Source organism: Halichoerus grypus, chromosome 13, assembly GCF_964656455.1.
Source record: "Halichoerus grypus chromosome 13, mHalGry1.hap1.1, whole genome shotgun sequence".
In the NCBI taxonomy this organism is placed as follows: Eukaryota; Metazoa; Chordata; class Mammalia; order Carnivora; family Phocidae; genus Halichoerus; species Halichoerus grypus.
Window position 1 is genome coordinate 20,526,731 of NC_135724.1, and position 23,053 is coordinate 20,549,783.

General features: G+C 38.9%; 1 protein-coding gene and 1 long non-coding RNA gene across 2 annotated transcripts in view; one reads left to right on the forward strand and one right to left on the reverse strand.

Annotated features, from left to right (window-relative positions):
* Positions 1-1,743: 1,743 nt before the first annotated feature.
* On the reverse strand, positions 1,744-14,098 carry LOC118534931 (uncharacterized). The gene is made up of 3 exons (XR_004916967.2): positions 14,035-14,098; positions 2,769-2,868; positions 1,744-1,899 (listed from the first exon to the last, which is right to left on the reverse strand). It is a non-coding gene; the product is annotated as an uncharacterized LOC118534931 (long non-coding RNA).
* Positions 14,099-14,294: 196 nt separating this feature from the next.
* The window catches only part of MBD2 (methyl-CpG binding domain protein 2), a 63,923-nt gene continuing 55,164 nt past the window's right edge, over positions 14,295-23,053 (forward strand). The window contains exon 1 of the mRNA XM_036091045.2: positions 14,295-14,924. Coding sequence (XP_035946938.2) covers positions 14,383-14,924 — 542 coding nt within the window. The 5' untranslated portion in view covers positions 14,295-14,382. The remainder of the gene's footprint in view (positions 14,925-23,053) is intronic.

Here is a 23,053-nt window from a genome sequence, read left to right on the forward strand (position 1 = left end):
CTGGAAAATGTTAATTAATCTATATTGACAGAAAGCAGATCAGTGGTTTTCTGTGGAAGGGCGTGAAGATAGGAAGCGATTACCAAGGGGCAAAGGAAGACTTTTAAGGCTGATGGAAATGTTCATTATCTCGGTTGTGGTATCTGCATATCTTACAATGGATCGAATTGTACTCTCTATAAACATGCGTAGTTTGGTACACTTCAATTACACTTCAGTAAGATTAGGGGGGGAAAAAGAAACCTAGCACTTCAGGACATTTAGATTTAGGTCATTTCCTGGCCCCATTCCAGGAGAGGACATCTTAGTCACTTAGGATGCATATACCAAGGACTCTACGGGGTCTGAAAAATTGTGTCATAGACTTTATGCAGCCTACAGTTAAGTAAAACTATAGGTGATCATTAAAACAACTGGCCTTGTCTGATAAAATGCATATAGTCAGATGTTGGTGGTAGGAGACTTACTTACTCGTTTATAAGGCTTACCCAGGGACACAAGCTAGGCTATTGTAAATCTCTATAGGAGAGTATGAATGGGGTCTTGCTCGGATACAACAAGCCCTTCGCTGGAGCGGGTGACGTCAGTAGTCCTCTTACACTGGGTGGATATAAAAATGTCAAATTGGGGGCGCCTCGGTGGCTCAGTCGTTAAGCATCTGCCTTCGGCTCAGGTCATGATCCCAGGGTTCTGGGATGGAGCCCCGCATAGGGCTCCCTGCTCAGCGGGAAGCCTGCTTCTCCCTCTCCCACTTCCCCTGCTTGTGTTCCCTCTCTCGCTGTGTCTCTCTCTGTCAAATAAATAAATAAAATCTTTTAAAAAAATGTCACATTGGGGCTCCTGAGTGGCTCAGTCGTTAAGCGTCTGCCTTCGGCTTGGGTCATGATTCCGGAATCCTGGGATTGAGCCCAACTCAGTGGGTAGCTTGCTTCTCCTTCTCTCACTCCCCCTGCTTGTGTTCCCTCTCTCGCTGTGTCTCTGTCTCTCAAATAAATAAATAAATAAATCTTTAAAAAAAAAATCAGCTGCTCTGTTAATCATTGTTTAAAAAAAATGGTGAAATTATATAGCAGCTCCATAAGTCCTATTAAAGAAATAACTGAATTACATTATTACTTGATAAAGCTCTGAATTTCCTGGATTCATTCACTAGTTGTAGATCCAGCTTTCCCATTACTATTTTGTTCAAACTTTTTTGTGACTTTCAAACTTTTTTTAAAGCAATAGACTCTTTAATCAAGTAAAATTTCACCCAAAACACCCACCTCAATCATTGTCTCTGCTGTAGATTAAAGTAGAAACTTATGACTCTGTTTATTTTATAAGGTTATGTTTTTTAATTCTTATCAATAAGTGCAATGTAACTAGAGAATAGTAACAATAGATTTGCCATATAGGTTTGTGGGTGATTGTTGATCATATATCAACCTCAACATCTATTTCTTCATCTTGTTTGGATTATAGTTTTCAGAAATTCCAGGATCATATAGATAAGCAATTTCAAATAGGATATAGATATTTTTTTATCAGTGCCCATTGTAAACTGAGTATGCTCTTCAGTTGAACTGATCCAGAAACTGGAGAGGATGTTAATAAATGTTTGCCTCTAAGTGACATCACCAATAATATTTAACAACCAATTTCATTCCTTACCAAAAAAAGTAGGCAAGAAGCACTAAAAATTTACAATAAGTGTTAAAATTAGTTACTATGAAAGTATCACAACTCAATGTACTGTGCATTTACTTATTATTGTACAACTTTTATTCTGTGGTAAGCACACATAAAGCAGACACATTCAAGTCTTGCCCGATATTTCACAATGGTGGACACATGTTGCAACAGTGTTCTTACTTGCACACTTTTATGTGTTCATACATGTGAAACTCTAAATTAAAACTGAAAAAAGAAAAAGCTGAGTCAGAACTGAGTGACAAAGTCAATAGCCAGTGAAGTAACACAAGAAGTTCAAGTATCTAATCCAGAAGGCAAAGGTGAAGGGGTTTTGCAGGTGAAATGAATGTCCCTGATTAGTTTATTCTGAGTTAATCAAAAGGGAGATTATAATTGATAGGCCTGACTTAACCAACTGAACCCTTTAAAAGAGGGTCTAGAGATCAGAAGCAGAAGTCAAAGACTCTTCTGTCGGTCTTGAAAAAATAGGCAGCCCTGAGGTCTATAGCTACAAGGAATGAATGCTGCTGCCAACCAAGTGAGGCTTGGAAAAGAACCTAAGCCTCAAATTGAGACCCTGGCCCCAGTCAAGGCCTTCAATGCTCCCTAGAGCAGAGGACCCAGCTCAACTGTGCCCAGACTCCTGATCCACGGAAACTGTGTGATAATACATATGTGTTGTTTTAAGATGCAAAATTTGTGTTAATTTGTAATCCCACAATAGAAAACAAATGCAGATGCTTTATTCCCAGGCAGTTAAATACTATGAACATTTCAGGGCTATCATTCAGCGTTAAAAATTCTTTAAGCTCAGAGGTATAGTTGAGAGTAATCTCACGTCAGCTCAGAAAACTCATATCAACTAAAGAAAAAAAAATATGAAGAGGCAATCAAAATTATATGGTAGGAACCTGAGGGAGATAGTATGCAACATCCTAAGCTCTATGTAAAAATGAGTTAAGCCACAAACTTGAAATGGCCTCCAATGAACTCAAAGTTGATTTATAACATATTCAAGTGTGTTTTATTATCATTTAAAAATTTTAGTTTACATACTTAAATATGTATAAATTACAAAGGTTAAAAAAATGTACCTTTACAGTGAAAGAGCTTTCCAGATGCCACCTTAGTCAAGTGATCAAAGTGAACATCATCAGTAATGGGACAAAAAGAAGTCCTGTATCAGCTGATAGGCTGTAATGAGAAGAACACAGTGTCACTTCTGTGACGTTCCTACCAAAGATGCACATTACCTAAATTTAATCATGAAGAAACATCAGACAAACCCAAACTGAAGGACATTCTACAAAATAACCTGCCTGAAATCTTCAAAAGCTTCAAGATCATGAAAATCGACAAAAGACTGGAGAATTGTTACACAGGTGAAGGAAACTAAAAAGACATGAAAACCAAATGTGCTGTATGATTCTGGACTAGATCTTTCTGCTGTAGAGGACATTGTTGGAACAACTGGTAGAACTTGAATGACGTGTAAGGATCATGGTTGTCTATCAGTGTTAATTTCTTGATTTGATGGTTTCATTGTGGTTGTTATAAAGGAGAACGTCCTTATTTGTTAGAATTACACATTAAAGTATTTGGGGTTATAGAACATTATGTTAGCAGTTTACTTTCAAATAGTGAGGAAACAAATGTTCTTAAAATTTTTCTGGAAGTTTGAGATTGTTTTAAAATAAAAGGTACACAGAAAACTATATACTTGGACTTTTAAGAAAGTATGCATTTGGGGAATCCCTGAAGTGCTTCTCATGGAGTTCTGGTTTTAAAAATCTGTTTTTTCTCCAAAATGGATGCAATATTAAATAAAACTATCTCTAATCTATATGGCAACCATACAATTTTTTTCTGTTTATTTTAAAAAGTATAAAATTTATCATTTTTCTGTTCTGTGGTTTTGCTAATTGCTTAATTTTGTTTCCTTTTTAATAGATCGTGATTTGCATAATCATAAGCTTTGAAAAATTTGTAGGAGATTTTGCTAGAATAAAAAGAAATTTCTCTTGGGGGACCTAGGTGGCTCAGTTGGTTAAGCACCCGACTCTTGATTTTGGCTCAGGTCATGATATCAGGGTCGTGAGATTGAGCCCCACGTGGAGCTCTGTGCTCAGCATGGAGTCTGCTTAAGATTCTCTCTTTCCCTTTCCCTTTGCCCCTCTCCCCTGCATTCTCTCTCTCTAAAATAAATCAATCTTTAAAAACCCCACAAATTTCTCTTATCATATTTTCATGCATTAGTTCTCCACTTCTCTATAAAATATAATGTAGTTTGGGATTTTTTCCTTATTCATCATCCAGAGCTATTTATTATTCAGGACCAGTTATTTATAGGCTTCTGCAAGTTGTGGCAGCTAATAGCAAATCTATCGTAGATATTCAAATGTTATTTTAGTGTAAACCACAAAAAATATACAGTTGGAAAACCATTTCTTTCTGACATAAGTTTAGATGCTAAAAAAATCAATATATAATTATTTTTATTCTTAACTAGATTCCAAGAAATAACTTCTTCATATATAATTATTAGAGACAAGTTACATGTGTAGAAAAGTTCGTAAACGTTTTCATGTTTACACGTCTTTTAAAGGAAAATATTTCCCAATAAACTTTTTTTAAGATTTCTTTAATACTTTCATACATTTTTACTGTCATGATACCCCTACGTTGGAATAATTATTCCCTGATTAAGAGATAGAGATGAGTAAGGGAAACAAATGAGATCAAGAGAGCAAGCTTTACTCTTTCTCCTGAGGCTGCCACTATAATATTTGATCCTTTTAGACAGGGAGCCTACAGAAACTCTGATTTTCGAGGCACAGCTCAGCTTCAACTAACACTTTTCTTCTCCCTACACCAAGTAGTCATACTGGCGGACCAACACTGAACAGTTCAGGGCTATCATTCTGTGCTAAAAATGTCTTTAAGCTCAGAGTTAGAGCTGAGAGTAATCTCTGAAACTCAGATCAGCTAACAAAGAAACAATATGAAGAGTTATTCAAAATTATATACTAGGAACCTGAGGAAGGTAAGTAAGCTACATGCTGAACATGTCAACTTAAGGAGTGACAGTATCATGAGCAACACTGACCCACACATACATAAAGCCCTCACCAGGAATCATTAATCAACATGTGCAAAACTTAAAATTAAATGTTCACAGAGGTGAAGCTGTAGTTCACCACAATGTGTAACTGAAAGAGCCCAGGTTTTAAAGCTGCTTTATTATTTAACAGTTAGGTAAACTCTAATGGATAATTTATCCTTTCAATGGCTTAGTTTTTTCATCTATAAACTGGAGGGGAAAATGGTAAATTATCCAGGAAAAAATGGTAATTATCCTTAATATCAATGAGATTTTGAGTGAGGTACCAAAAAGTAGCCACATTATAATTTTAAAAAATGGCTATATTCTTACCAAAATCATACAAGCACATCATTAAAAAAATTAAATACTAAGAAGTATAGAAAGAAAATATGCAGTACTACCCTCATCTCTCTCTGTTCCTCAGTCCCACTCCTCAGAGGCAACAATTTTCTGCTTAATTAGCTGCTTCCTCTAATGTAGGTTCACCTCCCCAATTGGTGGTTAAATCAACAAAAAAGTTACTACATATTACATAGTATCACAATATTATGAACATGATTCTACTTCTTTTCTTTTTTTCCCCGGAAATTAATGATGATCTCTTTCAAAACTTCTCTGTGTTCTGTGTAATTTTCACTGATTTTTCCCCCCACAGTTTCCAAGGGGTTTTTAATATAATTTTCTGCATAGGCATCAGCATAGATAACCAATCCTCTTTCTGCACCATGCCCCCCCTCCCCCCCGCCCCGAGGTGTGCCTCCTATAACCTCTGTCCTCTCCCTGGAATATTGCTCTCTGGACACTTGCACAGTTCTTAGGAGCTCCTTTCCCATCACCCTGGACATTCTTTGACCTTTCTCCTGTGTCACTGAAATCTTTCCCTGGATCATTTTTCTGTCTTGTTTTCCTTCCTTGTTCTGGTAGAGCACATCCTTCAGTGGTTTCCTGGGAAAGACCCCTTAGGAAATTCATGTTTTGATACCTATCTTGCAGTTCTGAAAAATGGTTTTTGACTGGGTATAGAATTCTAATTTGAAAATACTTTTTTAAATTTAAATTCAATTAGCCAACATATAGTACACCATTAGTTTCAGATGTAGAGTTCAGTAATTCATCAGTTGCATATAACACCCAGTGCTCATTACATCACATGCCCTCCTTAATGCCCATCAGCCAATTACCCATCCCCCCACCCACCTCCCCTCCAGCAACCCTCAATTTGTTTCTTACAGCTGAGTCTCTCATGGTTTGTCTCCCTCTCTGATGACTTCCCATTCATTCCCTCCCTTCCCCTATGATCCTCCGTGCTGTTTCTTGTATTTCACATATGAGTGAAACCATAGGATAATTGTCTTTCTCTGATTGACTTATTTCATTAGGCAAAATACCCTCCAGTTCTATCCACATCGATGTAAATGGTAAGTATCAATCCTTTCTGATGGCTGAGTCATATTCCATTGTATATATATACCACATCTTTATCCATTCATCTATCGATGAACATCTCGGCCCTTTCCACAATTTGAAAATAATTTAAAAAAAATTAAAGGCATTTTTTTCTCCTTGTAGCTTTCAGTGTTGTTGAGAAGTTCAGTGGTATTCTTATTGTCAATGCTTTGTATGTGGATTTTCTTCTCTCTGGGAATTTTTAAGACCTCTCTTTTACTGATGGTGTTCTGAAATCTCATGATGCTCTATCTAGAGGGGAGTTTGTGTTTTTCTTTATTGTGCTGGGACCTATCAGTCTGGAGACTTATGACCTAGGAAAGTTCTTAAATATATATATTTTGATTATTTACACCTCTTCGGTTTTTCTATCTTTATTTCTGAAATTCTTATTGGTCAGATGTCGGACCTCCCAGTTTTTTTTTTTTTTTTTTTTAAGATTTTTATTTATTTGACAGAGAGAGACACAGCGAGAGAGGGAACACAAGCAGAGGGAGTGGGAGAGGGAGAAGCAGGCTTCCCACTGAGCAGGGAGCCCGACGGGGGGCTCGATCCCAGGACCCTGGGATCATGACCCGAGCCGAAGGTAGATGCTTAACGACTGAACCACCCAGGCACCCCTGGACCTCCTAGTTTGATTTTTTTCAATATTTTTCTGCAAGAGTTTCTTAAATTTTCAGTACTTCTATTGAGTTTTTAAAACATTCTGCAATCATGGTCACATTTCTAAGGGCTCATTCTTGTTCTCTGGTTTTTTCTCTTTAATATCATCTTGTTTATCCTGAAACATCTGAGTATCTTAATCTCTAAAGTATATTAATTCGATTTTTAAAAAAGTTTATTCAATTAATTTCATTGTTCTGTTTCTTTCAAAGTTACTTTTTTCCACTTTTTTTTTCTCTGTTTTTCTACGTTAAGGGCTTTCTTCAAGTGTCTAGAGATTCTAGGCTGCCCGTATTAAAGAGTAAAACATGAGAAAGCTATTTGGAAGCTCTGTGCTCATGGACAGGAAAAATTTTAAGACTGTCCTGATAGAATAAAGAAATAGTGTAATACACAGAAAGCAGGGCATTTACATACTTGGAAGAAGACTTGGGGATAAGTGCTGAAGAGTTAAATAATATCTTTTGAGAAGAAATAGGATAGACAGAAAACAGGTTGGGCTTAGACCAACCTGGTAAAACAGTTGAAATGTAATCAGTTGAAGGATCTTACCTGATTAAGATGCAGCGAGAAAGAACCATAAGAACCTAAGAATGGGGTCGAAATGATAGTGAGAGAAAACATTTGGAAGTGAGTTAAGGATAGGCTGTTATGCTGAAGAATCCAGTGATGGTATTATAACCTTAGTGCAAGAAAGAAAAGTCAGTAGTCTGGGCATTGTACTGCTTCTATGGGGGTGGAAATGACATATGGCATGGTCTTCCTCTGGTTGGGAAGACAAAACTAACACCAAAGTACAAATAGAGTAAAAGGAATATTAACATTTGGTATTCTGATTATCTCTCTATATTCTACAATCCAATTATCTCAGCAAAGGACATGCAAAAAGTTCAACCTGCAACATCCCTTATTCCCCACCCCCATTCATGTGTATCTTTGAATGATTAAACAGCATATACTCTAAAATGATATTTCTCTGGCAAAGAAAATTCACATTCTCATGCTGGTCACAAGAGGCTCACATTTCAAAGTATGGTCAGAGATTATTCCCTTATCTGTTCCATGATAAAGCAAGATTAGGCAAAAACTAGACCTGAATAAAATCACATTTCTTTCCTTGCATTCCCCCTACCCCTGCAATATATACCCCAGGGAAATACCAGAACTTGCTTCCCTTTACAGAAATATTATGGCAGTATCTTGTCCTTCTATCTTTTTTTCTTTTTAAAGATTTTATTTATTTATTTGACAGAGAGAGACACAGCGAGAGAGGGAACACAAGCAGGGGGAGTGGGTGAGGGAGAAGCAGGCTTCCCGCTGAGCAGGGAGCCCAATGCAGGGCTCAATTCCAGGACCCTGGGATCATGACCTGAGCCAAAGGCAGACGCTTAATGACTGAGCCACCCAGGCGTGCCACCCCCCCTTTTTAAAAGATTTTATTTATTTATTTGACAATCTTATCCTTCTATCTTATTAGACCATTCAGATTTTGTAATCTAGTTATTTTTCTAAATTTAGGGCTAACTCATTTGAATATTTTCCAAACTTCTCAGGAAAAAAAAAAAAAACCATATGATTTTGAAACGTTAACATTGAAAGGGACAATTTTCAGCACTTACAAATGATACTATGTTAGAAGGAAATGCCTCTTTAGTTTTTAAACAGAGAGATGTTTTTGTTTTGTTTTGTTTTTCCTAAACACTCTGGTCTCTTGCTTCAATTCTCTGAAGAAATAGAATGAGTGGGGAATTTGGGGGAAGGAATAGAATCTTTAGGGGCGCCTGGGTGGCTCAGTCGTTAAACGTCTGCCTACGGCTCGGGTCATGGTCCCAGGGTCCTGGGATCGAGCCCTGCATCAGGCTTCCTGCTCAGCGGGAGGCCTGCTTCTCCCTCTCCCACTCCGCCTGCTTGTGTTCCCTCTCTCGCTGTGCCTCTCTCTGTCAAATAAATAAATAAAATCTTTAAAAAAAAAAAGAATCTTTGCACCTCAGCCCCTTGTTCTCTCTCTCTTCCTCTTTGGCATTTTGCTGCCTGCCCAGCTCATTTGTTCTTGATTATTCTTGGCCATGTTATAAAGATGAACAGTAAAGACAGTACCCCTGGTGAGTGGAGGGAGAGACTATATACTCTGGTCGTAAGCTCACAGGTTAGTCTATTAAATTTTGGGTTCAGTAAAAAGCCCATTCAGCTCTCACACTATGATGTGTCCTCTGACCTAGACTTTCTCAGTGAGAAAGGAGTTTTGTTTTTGGACTTCACCTTTTTTATTCCTTTTCTTATTTCTTGATTAAATTTATAAATTAATTAAATTAATTAAATTAAATTAAATTAATAGAGAAGTAAAAACTTTTTTCAGAATCACTTCCAGCTCTCCCCTGTTCTCACTTAAACTAGCCTGGGAGGGTGAGTATTTAGATTTCCTAGTCTCTATATAGTGAAGTTGGTAATGGGTGTTGGATTAGACTAAGCAATATGTCTCTCACAGTTTGTGACAGAGAAAGTTGCCTGATCACTACTCTTCCCATTTTCCACCCCAGCAGACAGACTTCCAAGCTATGCAGAAGAATATGTGACATGAATAATAGATGCCTAGAAATAAGCAATATGAGGACTCAAGATTAACTGTATAACTGTGATGAACTTGTTGGGAAGTCTTGAGGTAGACGAAGAGTTGGGATATAAAATCTGAAAGTAATTCAGAATGGGATCATTAGGCCAAATCATGGGCTCTCTATTAGTTTTTTTTTTTAAAGATTTATTTGTTTATTTGAGAGAAAGAGAGTGAGTAAGCGGCTTGGGGGAGGGGCAGAGGGAGAGAATCTTCAAGCAGACTCCCTGCAAGTGCAGAGCCTAATGCAGAGCTGGATCTCATGACCATAAGATCATGACCTGAGCTGAAACCAAGAGTCAGACGCTCAACCGACTGAGCCACCCAGGTGCCCCTATTAGTTTTTTTTTTTTTTTTTAAAGCTATGCTAAAACCACAGACTAGGGGTAAATTAGAAATTAGCAAAACCAAAAAGAAAATACTCTGAGGAAAACTTTGTAAAGGATTCCACAATAAACAAAAGACATTGAAATATATGTGTGTGTACATTATTTTAGAGAATATTAGGAATCAACTTATTTGTAGTCAAAGAGCAGAAACATAAATGTAGATAAATATACAAATTCAGAAATGGTTGTTTAGAAGTACAGTCTCATTTTGTGATTAAGTCTTTTATGGCACATATTCCACAACCTTTTTGAGGAACTGATGAATAAAATTACTTTCAATTCATGCAGAAGAGACTACTGTAAAGAAAATGTTATAACTATCTTACAATCAAACATGTTTGTAAAGTGAATTTAAGCCCACCTTTAATTAAGTCAAATTTATTGTTAAATATCTCTTGGGACATGGAAACCTAATCACATTTTCTGACTAGAACAGCTGTTATTATTCTGCAGGGGGATGCCATGGTAAAGATGAAGAACAGCTTTCTAGGTTGGTAGGGGGAAAGACAATGAAACAACTAATTACGATAAATGGAAGGGGGAAATACCTAATGGTAGCACACAGCCCAGGGGGTGCAGGAGTGAGGTACTGGGGAGTCAAGAAAGGCTCCTTGGATGAAGTGATGTCTAAAAGAAAGGCACTGAGGTGGGGGTGGAGGTGGAAACAAAGGAGCAAATTCCAGGGTGAAGAAGCCAGAGATAATATGGCAGTTTGAAAGCAGCTAAGCACACAAGACTCTGAACTTGGGGTCAAGAGACTTGGGCTTTAGTCCTAGCTCTGCTACTTCCAGAGACATAGGTGAAAGCCACTTACATCATGAAATCTGCTGGCAAGATGCATTTCTCTATTTATTTGGTTGCTGTCCCTCCCCCTCTGGTGAACACCACCCACATTCAGCCCTCATTTCTCATGGATCATGTGTCCCAGCATTCTGGTGTTTTGCAGTCAGAATTAAGGTTAAAAACCACCGTTTAGCGTGTTAAGTGGTACCCTGGGGCTCTGAAACCTAGAGTATTTTCTTTTTACTGGTAGCACAGTGTTTTCTATTTTTAGGAAGTTAAATCAAATAAGCATCTCTCCATCCCTTAATCCTGAACACTTAATACCAGCCACTTACCTATAGCTAATGTAACAAGGAGCAGAACAATTTTAAAGTACCGGACACCATTTTCTGAAATAAATTTCCTTGGTTCAAAATTTACCTCTCCTTGTTTTCTCTTGCCTTTCAAGTAATTAACTCTTCTCTTTTTCAGTTTGAACTCTGCAGTGTAAGATTCCTCTGTAGTCATTCCAAGTGGAAAGCAATTAAAAAAATCTTTATTTATCCTGCATGTACTTGAAAGTGTCAATCGGCTTCCTGACAGGCCAGGCCAGCAGCATTTCATTTTGCTTGGGAATTAGGTGAACAGTAGTTGGGCCAACTCAGTGAATCATAAAACCTGCTAATTGGAGTTGGAAAATGTTTTTTGGCTATGCCCTCGCTTGTATTTAATATCTTGATAAATTCTGACCATGCTTCTTGAGCTCTGTAAAAGAGGAAAGTGATGCTCCTGTCGTCACTTGATCCAAATATGCTCATGGGAAAAAGTATTTTCCGATGTTTAAATCAGTCTTTTACTAAGTATCTCATTACACTCATAAATTCAAATGTAGGTTGTATATTTGTCAATAAAATATATAGATCTCAAAACAGGCATCACGTCCCAACAGGTCATTTTAGTTTCATTCACTGAATTTGTTCTATTTTTCTTAATAAAAACAGAAACTAACAGGTACAGTGTTTTTCTTGGGAACTGCCTTTCCTTTAAGGGCTTAACCTCAGTTTTACCAGGTAAACAATAAAGGAGAAAACACTTTAAAGAATGGATAGTTTTCCAGGGGTGACAGTTGATGTTTCAGCACCTGCTTTTACACCTGGGAAGCAGAGATCAGAGGTGGTTAAATCTCTATTGTTTGTTTAATGGACCAGATCTCATACTTAATTCTCCCTCGTTGTTTTTCATTTTTGCCATAAAGTAAGGCTAGCAAGACCTTTTCCACTGTAAGAGAGATAAAACTGAAAAATTTGGTCACAATTCTACTGCTTGAGAAAAACAACATTGCCATTCATCAAGGAGTGATATAAAATGCATTTTCCCATAAGTGGTGTATTATTTGTCCAATATTTTAAGGGAAACAAAGTGATCTTTTAAGTATTTAGCACCTTTTCTCAATACCTTTAGGGTCTCAATCCAGACCCTGTAAGAATTTAATGTTTAATTAGATTTCTTTCTTCCTTTAGTGGGAGAATAAAAAAATAAAAAAATAAAAATTATGCTTTGCTTCATGGTATCACAGCAGAAAAATTCAACTGTGACCCAGAAAAGCTTTTGAAATACCTAAATGGGATTTTTTCTTAATGGAGGGAACATTAAACTATGATTTAGTAAATGGAATCTGGTAGTAGAAGTCAAAGTAATTACCTTGAATTTGTAGTAATTTATTCCTTTAAACATGCTTTTTATATCCATTATACCACTTGATCTATATAGCCTTTCCATGACAAAGCATGGAAAAATAAAAACTTCCAAAAGTATATCTTTTCCCATGTATTTTCTCAACAATCATTTTTACTGAGATTTTTGCTTTGTTTATCCTTTAGGTTTAATTAGGTGTGAAAATCAAAACCCTTTCTCTTACAGAGTGTTTGTCATCCAAACTTTGATCTCATTTTTCTGACTTTAACTCCTTCACCTAAGCCAAATTGTAGGTGTTCCTTAAGATTTAATTCTTGGTCCACTTTTTATTTTTAGTATTTTTAAATTACTGTTATTATTGGGGCGCCTGGGTGGCTCAGTCGTTAAGCGTCTGTCTTCGGCTCATGTCATGCTCTCAGGGTCCTGGGATCGAGCCCCGCATTGGGCTCCCTGCTCAGCGGAAAGCCTGCTTCTCCCTCTCCCACTCCCCCTGCTTGTGTTCCTGCTCTCGCTGTGTCTCTCTCTGTCAAATAAATAAAATCTTTAAAAATAAATAAATAAATTACTATTATTATTATTAGCCATATATGTTCTTCCTTGGAGATCTTATTTGCTTGCAGAGTTTCCTTCAATTATCACTTTCCCAAAATGACGTCTAAAAACACAACTCCAGAACTGACCACTCTCCTGGGAATTTGACTTGAATTTCCAACTCTTTTGCTGGACACATTTCTACATTGTTTTCTTGGAAAGAACCTATAACTTAATGTATCTCAAATCAAAGACATCAAAAAGAGATCTAAGGTTAAGCTCAGAGTCAAATTTGTGTGTATGAATTAGTATGCAAAGGCAAGTCAAATAAATTTTGATTTTCCATTAGTCATTTTTTTCTATACATTGAACTTGACCCTCAACTTTTAAGCCCTATGTGTACAAAGACTGAAATTTATCGTCATTCTGATAAAATGTGCATTACATTTTTCAGTCTTCCAAACAATTCTTCACCTATCATCTTGAATTTCGATAGTACATTTCTGTAAGTATTAAGCATCACATAGAAAATGTGCTTCTCCGGAATTTAAATCAGTTTTCTTAATCAGCTTGGCACTCTCCTTTAAACTCAATCCTGAATGAGTTGGCAGATCCAAATGAATTCCACACAGATTCCGAAAAGGTTGTCACAGTGGGTTAGGTTAGTCTTTCAAGGGAGTATTTACCAAGCCAAAGGCCACTGATAATTGTCAAAGGCCATTACACAAGGAAGTCTAAATTAAGAAAAAATCTTCAGAAATATGGTAAATTCTAGGTGGATTCAGGGGTTCTGGTCATTTTAAGAATTTAGGGGTAAACCCTGTAGAAATGGAAACCCCAGGTTGCCATTTTTCTTCTTATAGCTTTACAAAGTTTCTGGAGGATAATCAATCCAGGGACCTAAACCCAGAAGCCAGACTTTCGAGCACAGTGATATTCTATTCATCTAATGGGACACTTTGACCCACTTCTTCAATCTGAGCTCCCTGGCAAGTTTTGGTAGAGAGAGGCGGGAAAGGGGGTATTGGGTAGCTATTACCTCCTTAAATGAATTGTTGAGTTAGTGAATATAAAATGAGATATTTTGTTATTCATTAATTGGGAAGCAAACGTGGATAAAATCATATAGAGAGGGAAGTTAACCCTACAGGAAATAAACTAACCGCAGTCCTTCTGACATTCCTCCACAAGTGACTCCGTACCCGACCCGCCTTCCGGGCTCTGCGCAAACCGTGGGGGTGGGGGCCGGAAGGGCGCGGCCGGGGGCGGAGCGGGTGGGGTCGGGGGCGTGTCCTCGAGGAGGTGGAGACAATATGGCCGCCCAGAGCGCTTGGAGGACCTAAGAGGCGGTGGCCGGGGCCACGCCCCGAGCGGGAGGGCCGCTCTGTGCGCGTCCGCTCTATGATGCTTGCGCGCGTCCCCCGCGCGCCGCGCTGCGGGCGGGGCGGGTCTCCGGGATTCCAAGGGCTCGGTTACGGAAGAAGCGCAGCGCCGGCTGGGGAGGGGGCTGGATGCGCGCGCACCCGGGGGGAGGCCGCTGCTGCCCGGAGCAGGAGGAGGGGGAGAGCGCGGCGGGCGGCAGCGGCGCTGGCGGCGACTCCGCCATAGAGCAGGGGGGCCAGGGCAGCGCGCTCGCCCCGTCCCCGGTGAGCGGCGTGCGCAGGGAAGGCGCTCGGGGCGGCGGCCGTGGCCGGGGGCGGTGGAAGCAGGCGGGCCGGGGCGGCGGCGTCTGTGGCCGTGGCCGGGGCCGGGGCCGTGGCCGGGGACGGGGCCGGGGCCGGGGCCGGGGCCGCGGCCGTCCCCCGAGTGGCGGCGGCGGCGGCCTTGGCGGCGACGGCGGCGGCTGCGGCGGCAGCAGCGGTGGCGGCGGCGCCCCCCGGCGGGAGCCGGTCCCTTTCCCGTCGGGGAGCGCGGGGCCGGGGCCCAGGGGACCCCGGGCCACGGAGAGCGGGAAGAGGATGGACTGCCCGGCCCTCCCCCCCGGATGGAAGAAGGAGGAAGTGATCCGAAAATCTGGGCTCAGTGCCGGCAAGAGCGATGTCTACTACTTCAGGTACCGCCCTGGGGGCGGGGTGGGGTCAGCGGGGTCAGGTCGGGGTCAAGGGTCAGCAGCTGACCTGGGCAGGGGATGTCATGATGGGAGCGGGACCCGAGGGAAATGGCAAAGACAGGCTGGCCTCGTAGTGGAAGGTCCCTGAGCCCTTGGGTGAGAGTTGACCCCAGAACAGTGACAGGACAGGCACAGTGTCTGAATGGTGAGAACCCGGAGGAGGGCGTCTTAATGTTGACGGTGCTGGGGAAAATGGTTTGTGGAAAAAGGGGTACTCTGGCAAGGATGGTTAGTCCATAAAAGGGTTAAAAGAAGGTGTAATTCATCGAAACTATAAAACCCAGTCACTGTTGGCTCCTGTCCCAGTCTTTCCCAGATTCATCATCACAGGAGTGTTTAATCATGCACATGTGGAAGAATTCACTATCTGCAGTAATAAGGTTTGGGTTACTTTGTGAGATCCAGGAAAGTTTGGTATAAAGTAGCCACTTGGAATGCCTGAAGTTTCTTGGAACTCTCTTGGTGTTGCAGAACTTATTTCTGAAAACTGAAACACTGTAATATGTTGTTAGACTCCTAGACCAAAATTTGTTCCCCAGGGGATGTTTGGCAATGTCTGAGGACATTTCTGGTTCTCATACCTTGGGAGGGTGTGCTCCTGGCATCTAGTGGGTAGAGGCCAGGGATGCTGTCACATATTCTGTAATACACAGGATGGTCCCCACAACAAAGAATTATCTGGCCCAAATGTCACCAGTTTGAGAAATCTTGGTCTAAATGATTCAGGTTTTCACCCTGATGTGATCTTGCAGTCCTGTGGTCATGCTGTCCATGTCATTGGATGATCCAGTAAGCTCAGGAAAGTGCCTGTGGCTATTGATATCAGTGGAATTTTCTTATCAACAAATTTACTAATTTTTCAAAATAAACCGTCCTATTTATAGAAGAGAATATAAATATGTTATATTCGGTGGTGTGGAGGGCCATTTTTGTGGGCTGTTTGAATCATTTTTCAGGGAATACGTTTGGGTGTTGGAGCCGTTATTGCCAGCCATTTAGCCATTGGAATGATGTTCTGAAGGATTTACTTTCTTCATCAAGTAGGTTAATACATTGCCCCTGAGGGGGGAAAGGGGAATACATACACATACACTCTACAATGTTTATGAATTGAGAGTACTTTTAAATAGACTTGAAAGGTTAAAAAAAATACACAAGCATTTGTGTGTATGTGTTTATACACACAAGAATGTGATCACCACTGGAAAATATGTAAATGTGAACATATTCCTGATGGTTGCTCAAATATATGGAAAAATAGTTTCTGTAAATTTATTTCACCTCTTCAAGAAAAAAAAATGAAAGTGGTGTCACTTGATCTGAGACCACTTGTTTTTGAAATCTTAAATGATAAAATGGCAATCTTATTTTAAACAAAGGTGATAATCTTATATTTCCTCATTATTAAATATTAAATTTACTTCAGTAATACCAAAAAGGTTATTGTGGAACAAATTGTTACTCCTCTCAAGTTCACTTGTTGTCATTTAGTGCTATTCACAATTGTTCACTTTTGCACATTCTTTCATTAACAACTTATGTTTCCTTTCTAAGCAGGTAGTATGCTACCTTCTTTCTGTGAACTATGTATTGCCTTGTAGCCAATTATATTTTACCGGAATATTCTGTGTCTGGGATTGAACTCCTTGAGGAATAGGTGACTAATCTATTCTCAGTAGAGCATCTTAGACTTTGAATTTCACTCTCTGTGGCATTTCTCCTGGGATATAGTTTGTTTGGTTTTGGGATGACGTATTTGTTCAGACTAACTTTGGGTTATTGCAAAGTGTTTTTTGTTGTTTTCCTTGCAGTAGCTGGAAAAGTTATTTCAAAAAGGCATCTTGCTGTAGTGCTCATTTTGATTTGTGGTCACTTAGTATTTTTTGAAATGTGTTGTAAATTTTTCAATGTTAACTTTTTTAATACAAACTCAATAAATATTTTATGGTAGAAAAGCTGATATAATCAATTTAAAAAGAACTTTCCAAACAAATTCATCTTACAATAAATGAGAAACCAGTATAGTGATACTTTCCAGAATTTAAGTCTTTTTATTACGGGCGCCTGGGTGGCTCAGGTCATGATCCCAGGGTCCTGGGATTGAGCCCCGCATCAGGCTCCCTTCTCAGCCGGGAGTCCACTTCTCCCTCTCCCACTCCCCCTGCTGTGTTTCCTCTCTCGCTGTGTCTCTCTCTGTCAAATAAATAAAATCTTGAAAAAAAATAAAGTCTTTTTATTAGTGCAGCATGATTTGCTTTTTACTTGTTTATACAAAATGAAGACACTTGGAACAGATTTGTGCCACATGTGTTTAGTTCAGGGTTGGAAGGAATGTTGTCTAATTGTTTATTGACTACCTACAAAATGTTAGTTTGCAGGATTGTAACATTCACTCTTGATTCCCTTCTGAGAGGTTACATTCAGAGGTTATAGGGCACAGGGTAGCATGTTGTGGTATTTGTAATACAGCAGTTGTTCTTTGACTTCCGTTTGCAGTTAGGAATGATAGAGGACACCTAGTCATAGTGAAGGTGAACACATTCTTTTTCAACCAAACTGTCACAGCTTTGCATGTCAGCATCCCCATATATGCCTCACCCGTTAAAAAACCAGTAGCTCACAAACACCGGCCATCTCTGTTAATAGGCAGGTTAAGAGTTAACTCTCCCATTGGTAATGTGAACACCTGCACCCATTTGTTCACACAGAGTCTAATAATGCTAACTCCTGAATTAGCCTGCCCCTGGGGAGATTAATTTAAACAAATCTGTGCCTGTTAACGTAGGGCGTGGCTTACACGTATTAATTGGGCTGAAATTAAGCTCATCGGAAAAGCCTCAAATTTTGGTAAAATGGTGTTTTGACTGTTTCCTGAGACTGCCAAGTTCTAATAGGAAGGCGTGCCTCGAGTTGCCAGTTAAGCAATATAATTATGCTTTCTGTCAGGATTACTGATAGTGTTGTGGCAGTTCATATATTATCATACAAAGTGTGTTTTTAAAAAAAGTGTGGTTAGATAAAGTGCTGGATCCATTGGTAATAGTTTCTGAAAAGTTTGTTGCCATCATATGAACTCATTATGTGAAAAATAATTTTCTAACTGGTCTCCTTGACTCCTGTCATTTCTAGTTTTTAGTTCCCTGCAGTTGCTGACTGATACTTTTGAAATACTATTTTCCTCTGCATAGGACCCTATAGGAGCCAACTTGTCCTTTTTTTTTTTTTATCAAGTCTAAACTTGTTGGTTTCTAGACTTTTAGTTATAATTAGGGTTAAAGATCTGGGAGTCATGGTAAACTGTTAAGCTGCTGCCATAAAATAGGTGGTTGGATTTTGGAAACATAATAGTAAATACTTTCATTTCTTGTATCAAAATTATGATGCATTTGTACCTGATCACTTCCCTGAAAAAAGGATACAGGGGAACCAGAGAACAATTAAAATAATCATAGGAAGCAGGTGCATGAAGAGAGACTAAAGTTATTTCACTTTGATCTGGAAAGAAGAGGACTCAGAGGCAATATAACTGAGGTCTATAAAATCATGAGTGATATAATAAAAGTAGAAGTCTCTAGGGAAGGCAGCAGCGCACAGGGATGAAGAGGTCTGGCATTGGTCTTCTCACTCTGCACTTAACCATTTGGTGCAACCTTGAGCTTGTCACTTACACTTCCTGGTCCTGTGGTTTGTCGGTTTGTAAAGGGCATATGATTTTACCTGTACCTCAGTGTTACAAGGATTCAATTTCAGATCACTAAAATAACTACATAGATCTCTTGAAGCTTCAGATATGTTTAAGGACTAATTAAGGAAAACAACTCAAGTTGTGTGGGCTAAACATATAAATAGGTTTAAAAAAATGTATAGGTATATCTGACTTGTTACCAAAAGCTGGTATGCTGCATCGAGGGCATGAATTCTGAATCATTGAGCATGTCAGAGTTCACCCAGGCCTTTCCCTCTTTATTTTTTTCTTTTTTTGTCTTTTGTCTTAAAAAAAAATATTCTGCCATGTAGTCTTTGTTGGAAAAAACTAACGGAATGGACCAGGGGAGAGATTCATTGTCACAGTTCTTAAATATTAAAGTCTCTTTGGCTTTCAATAAATTGTCTTTTCCCCTAATATCTGCTTTCTGGCCATCCCTATGTAGTTGAGCCCGGTGTCCCCTGTGTTACTCTCCTGTTCATTTACATAGAACCTATGGCTCTCTCACATAGCTGTCTTTCTCCCTAGGTACAGTGCTGAACACATAGTTGCTAAGTGTTTACCAACTGATGTGACTCTTAAAAAATTTGTGAAACAAGTCTTAAATGACCTCTTAGCCTTTGCTTTATATTATCTAGTGGTGTGCTGGGATGAAATTGGTTGAGATATTAAGTCCAAACATTTTCCGGTTCCTTATTTTCATCATTAATGTTGAAGGTATTATAGAAGGCCAGAAAGCATTTTAGAGATACAGTGAAAATGGTAAGTAAAATGCTTATAGTGCAAAGATATGTGAGAAATCAGTATTTGAATTTCATTGAGTCTGTGGTATAGGGTTTGTTTTTTTTTAGTATAAGGTCTTATGTGTCTTAATTCTGTGTGTGTTTTGTGTCACAGCTCTCATAGTTTTGGCAGCTATTAGTATTATTTTGCTAAATGCTTTCCATGTATTATCTTATTGGGTCCCTGTTAGTTATAGGTACAATTATCTCTATTTTACAGACGGGGACTTGGGACAGGGAAGTTAAGTAATATGCTTGAGGTTCTAGTGTTGGTAAGGGCCGAGTTAGAATCCTGATGCAGGGGATTTAACCCAGAACTTTTAACCACCCAGCTACCTCCCATAGAGATCCCCACTTGTAATTCTCAAATTTTGCAACATTTCATGCCTAATCTACTTTATTGAGCTTGGCGGGCTACTAAAACCATGTAGTTAGTTACTATTATATTTACACCCTTAAGTTGACAAAGCGTAAATTTTAAATCCTCTTTGGTAGTGAAGTTGTTGTACCAAAAGATGATCTTCCAGCTCTGTGTAGTATTGGAGAGAAAAAAAATGGAAAATTGTGGTAAAGTAACATAATTAAAGCAGTTTTATTCTAGGTAATAGAAATGATCATTTTGTTCAATAATGTTTCCCACCTTCTTACTCACTCTCTCCATATATATTTAACTTAGGATTGACCTTATTATTTCTTAGATATTCATATAGGCAACATGTTCCCTAGGGAGCAAGCTATAGGTCACCGTCATTTTATTTTTATTTTTTCAGATTTTTTTTTTTTTTATTCGAGACACAGAGATACAGAGAGAGCGCAGAGAGCATGAGCAGGGGGAGACGGAGAGGGTGAAGCAGGCTCCCCCCTGAGCCAGGAGGCCGACGTGGGGCTTGATCCCAAGATCCTGGGATCATGACCTGAGCCGAAGGAAGTCGCCCAACCGAGCCACCCAGGCGCCCGGTCACCGTCATTTTAAAAGCTTTCACTTAAATTAGAAGAAATAAAATTGTAACTTTTGAGGGCTAAATGTAGCTTATTGAGATAGTTTTATGTGTTTCCTGCAAAAAGCTCATGTGCTTCTTTCAGAGATGAGGTACAATTGAAATGTGCCCTACAGACCAATTAAAAAAATCTCTTTAGTTGGAGGGAGGAACTAAATGTAATGTTTATTACTAAGTGCTTATTGCATAATTGCAAGTTTGACTTGCTTTAGTCTTTTTTCTTACTTTTTTTTTAAAGATTTTATTTATTTGAGAGAGAAAGAGAGAGAGAGAGTGAGTGAGAGAGAGCATGCGCTAAAGCGCACAAACAGGGGGAGGGGCAGAGGGAGGAGCAGACTCCTTGCTGAGCTAGGGAGCCTGACAAGGGGCTCAATCCCAGGACCCTGGGATCACGACCTGAGCTGAAGGCAGACGCTTAACTGACTGAGCCACTCAGGCACCCTTTTAGTCTTTTTTCTTGATATTACCTGATTGAAGCCTGGATCTGGAAATAAAAGATACATAGCTATGGTGGAAATTGTGCTCTGGTAATTCTCTCTCAGCTGTACCATCACAGCTTTTTGTGTTGTGCCAGAGGAAATTTTGTTAGGGTGCAGCATTGCCATCTGTCCTACATCTGATTTTTAAAATCTGACATGCAAAGTCTCACCTGCCAGAACCCCCATAATACCTGTAATAGAGGAAATACATAGCTCAAAAGGAACCGATACACATATATTCTAAAAATAATCTCAAACAGAAATTGATGATTTTTTTAAATTGCTTTTAAAATTTCATTTGTGAGATATAAAGTCATAATTTTTCATAATTTTAATTAATGGAACAGAAGCTGGTGATTTGTAGGAGGTGATACTTTGTGGGTTTTTTTTTTTTTTTGCTCTTTTTTTAGATTTCATAGTGGTACTAATAGAAATCCATAACTTTTGAGCGCCTGGGTGGCTTAGTTGGTTAAGCGACTGCCTTCGGCTCAGGTCATGATCCTGGAGTCCCAGGATCTAGTCCCACGTCCGGCTTCCTGCTCATCAGGGAGCCTGCTTCTCCCTCTGACTCTCCCCCCCCCTTCTCATGCTCTCTCTCTCTCTCTCAAATAAATAAATAAAATCTCTTAAAAAAAAAAGAAATCTGTAACTTTTTAGCCTGTGTTTGAGATCTTTTTAGATCTGCATGATGAGTTAGAAATAAATCACCAGCTCTTATTTTATAGACTTACTGTTTGTCTTGAATTATTAATACCCTTTGCAGCCTTTTTATTGGTCTTTTATTGCTGTTTGCCATTTCCACTAAGAAATGACTAGGCCAATTGTAAAATGAAGTTTTGTTTAACTTTATCAGAACCTTTTTTAAATACTTTATTTATTTATTTGTCAGAGAGAGAGCGTGTGAACGCACAAATAGGGGGAGTGATAGGCAGAGGGAGAAGCAGGCTCCCTGCTGAGCAAGGAGCCCAATGTGCGACTTGCTCTCAGGACCCTGGGATCATGACCTGAGCCGAAGGCAGCCGCTTAACTGACTGAGCCACCCAGACATCCCAGACAATACAAAAGCAATTTTTGATGGTAGATATTTAAAGCAAAGGATAAAAGGATTTTTTTAATATGAAAAGGGAAATCAAAAGCCCTACTATAGATCTACTGTAGCCCTCTTCAAATAGGAATGGAGAACTTCTAAAAACTAAAACTTCACAAAGAAGAGTAAAAGTATGGAATAGAATGAAATTTGAGTAATACCTGTGGATCTTATGATTTTGCTTTATCTTATAATACAAATTCATACTCATTTGTTTGGGAATTTGATTGCATAAGCTGTATGTGAATATAAATAATAGTAAATATACCTTAAAATTAGATTTTAAAATTGATAATTTCTCATTTGTCAGGAACAGTTATGAGTTATTTACAAATGAGAGGAAGAGGAACATATCCTCTTATTAAAGATTTTTGAAATATATTTTGGTGTTCAACTGGAAGAATCCATAGGTTAAAGCAAGGATGAATGTCTTCAAATTATTTTTCACATGTATACAGTGATGTATGCATCTCTTTAAAAAGGACTTTTCTGGAGGCCTTTAGCAGAAATGGGCAAGTGCTATGGCCTTTTGAGCATAATTCTGTTAACCTTTATCATATTTGCTGTAATAGTTGGCAGTCTTGTTGACCACCAGATTCTTAACCTCAAGGTCAGTGGCTGAGCCTGATTCATTTTTAAATCTCTAGTATCCACCACAGTCCCTGCTATGTGGAAAGCTCTTAAGAATTGCTTGCTGAATGAAGCAAGTAGTTAATACATTTTCCTATTGAATGGTCCAAGAAACTTCTGGTTAGTGCTGGCTGTAAATAGGCCTGCACTATAGAGGTGGTCTTGTGTCTCCTGCTGTACCCAGCATCCTGTCTTGTACTATACTAGGTGTGGAGATTTTGAATAGCTGAAGTAAATGTTCATATTTTTCTTTAGACTTGTATGTTTGCTTAATGTTTGTGTATATATTATATGTAGATTTTTAGACCTATAGGAGGGGTACAGTAGATCTATAGTAGGGCTTTTTTTTTTTTTTTTTTTTAAAGATTTTATTTATTTATTTGACAGAGA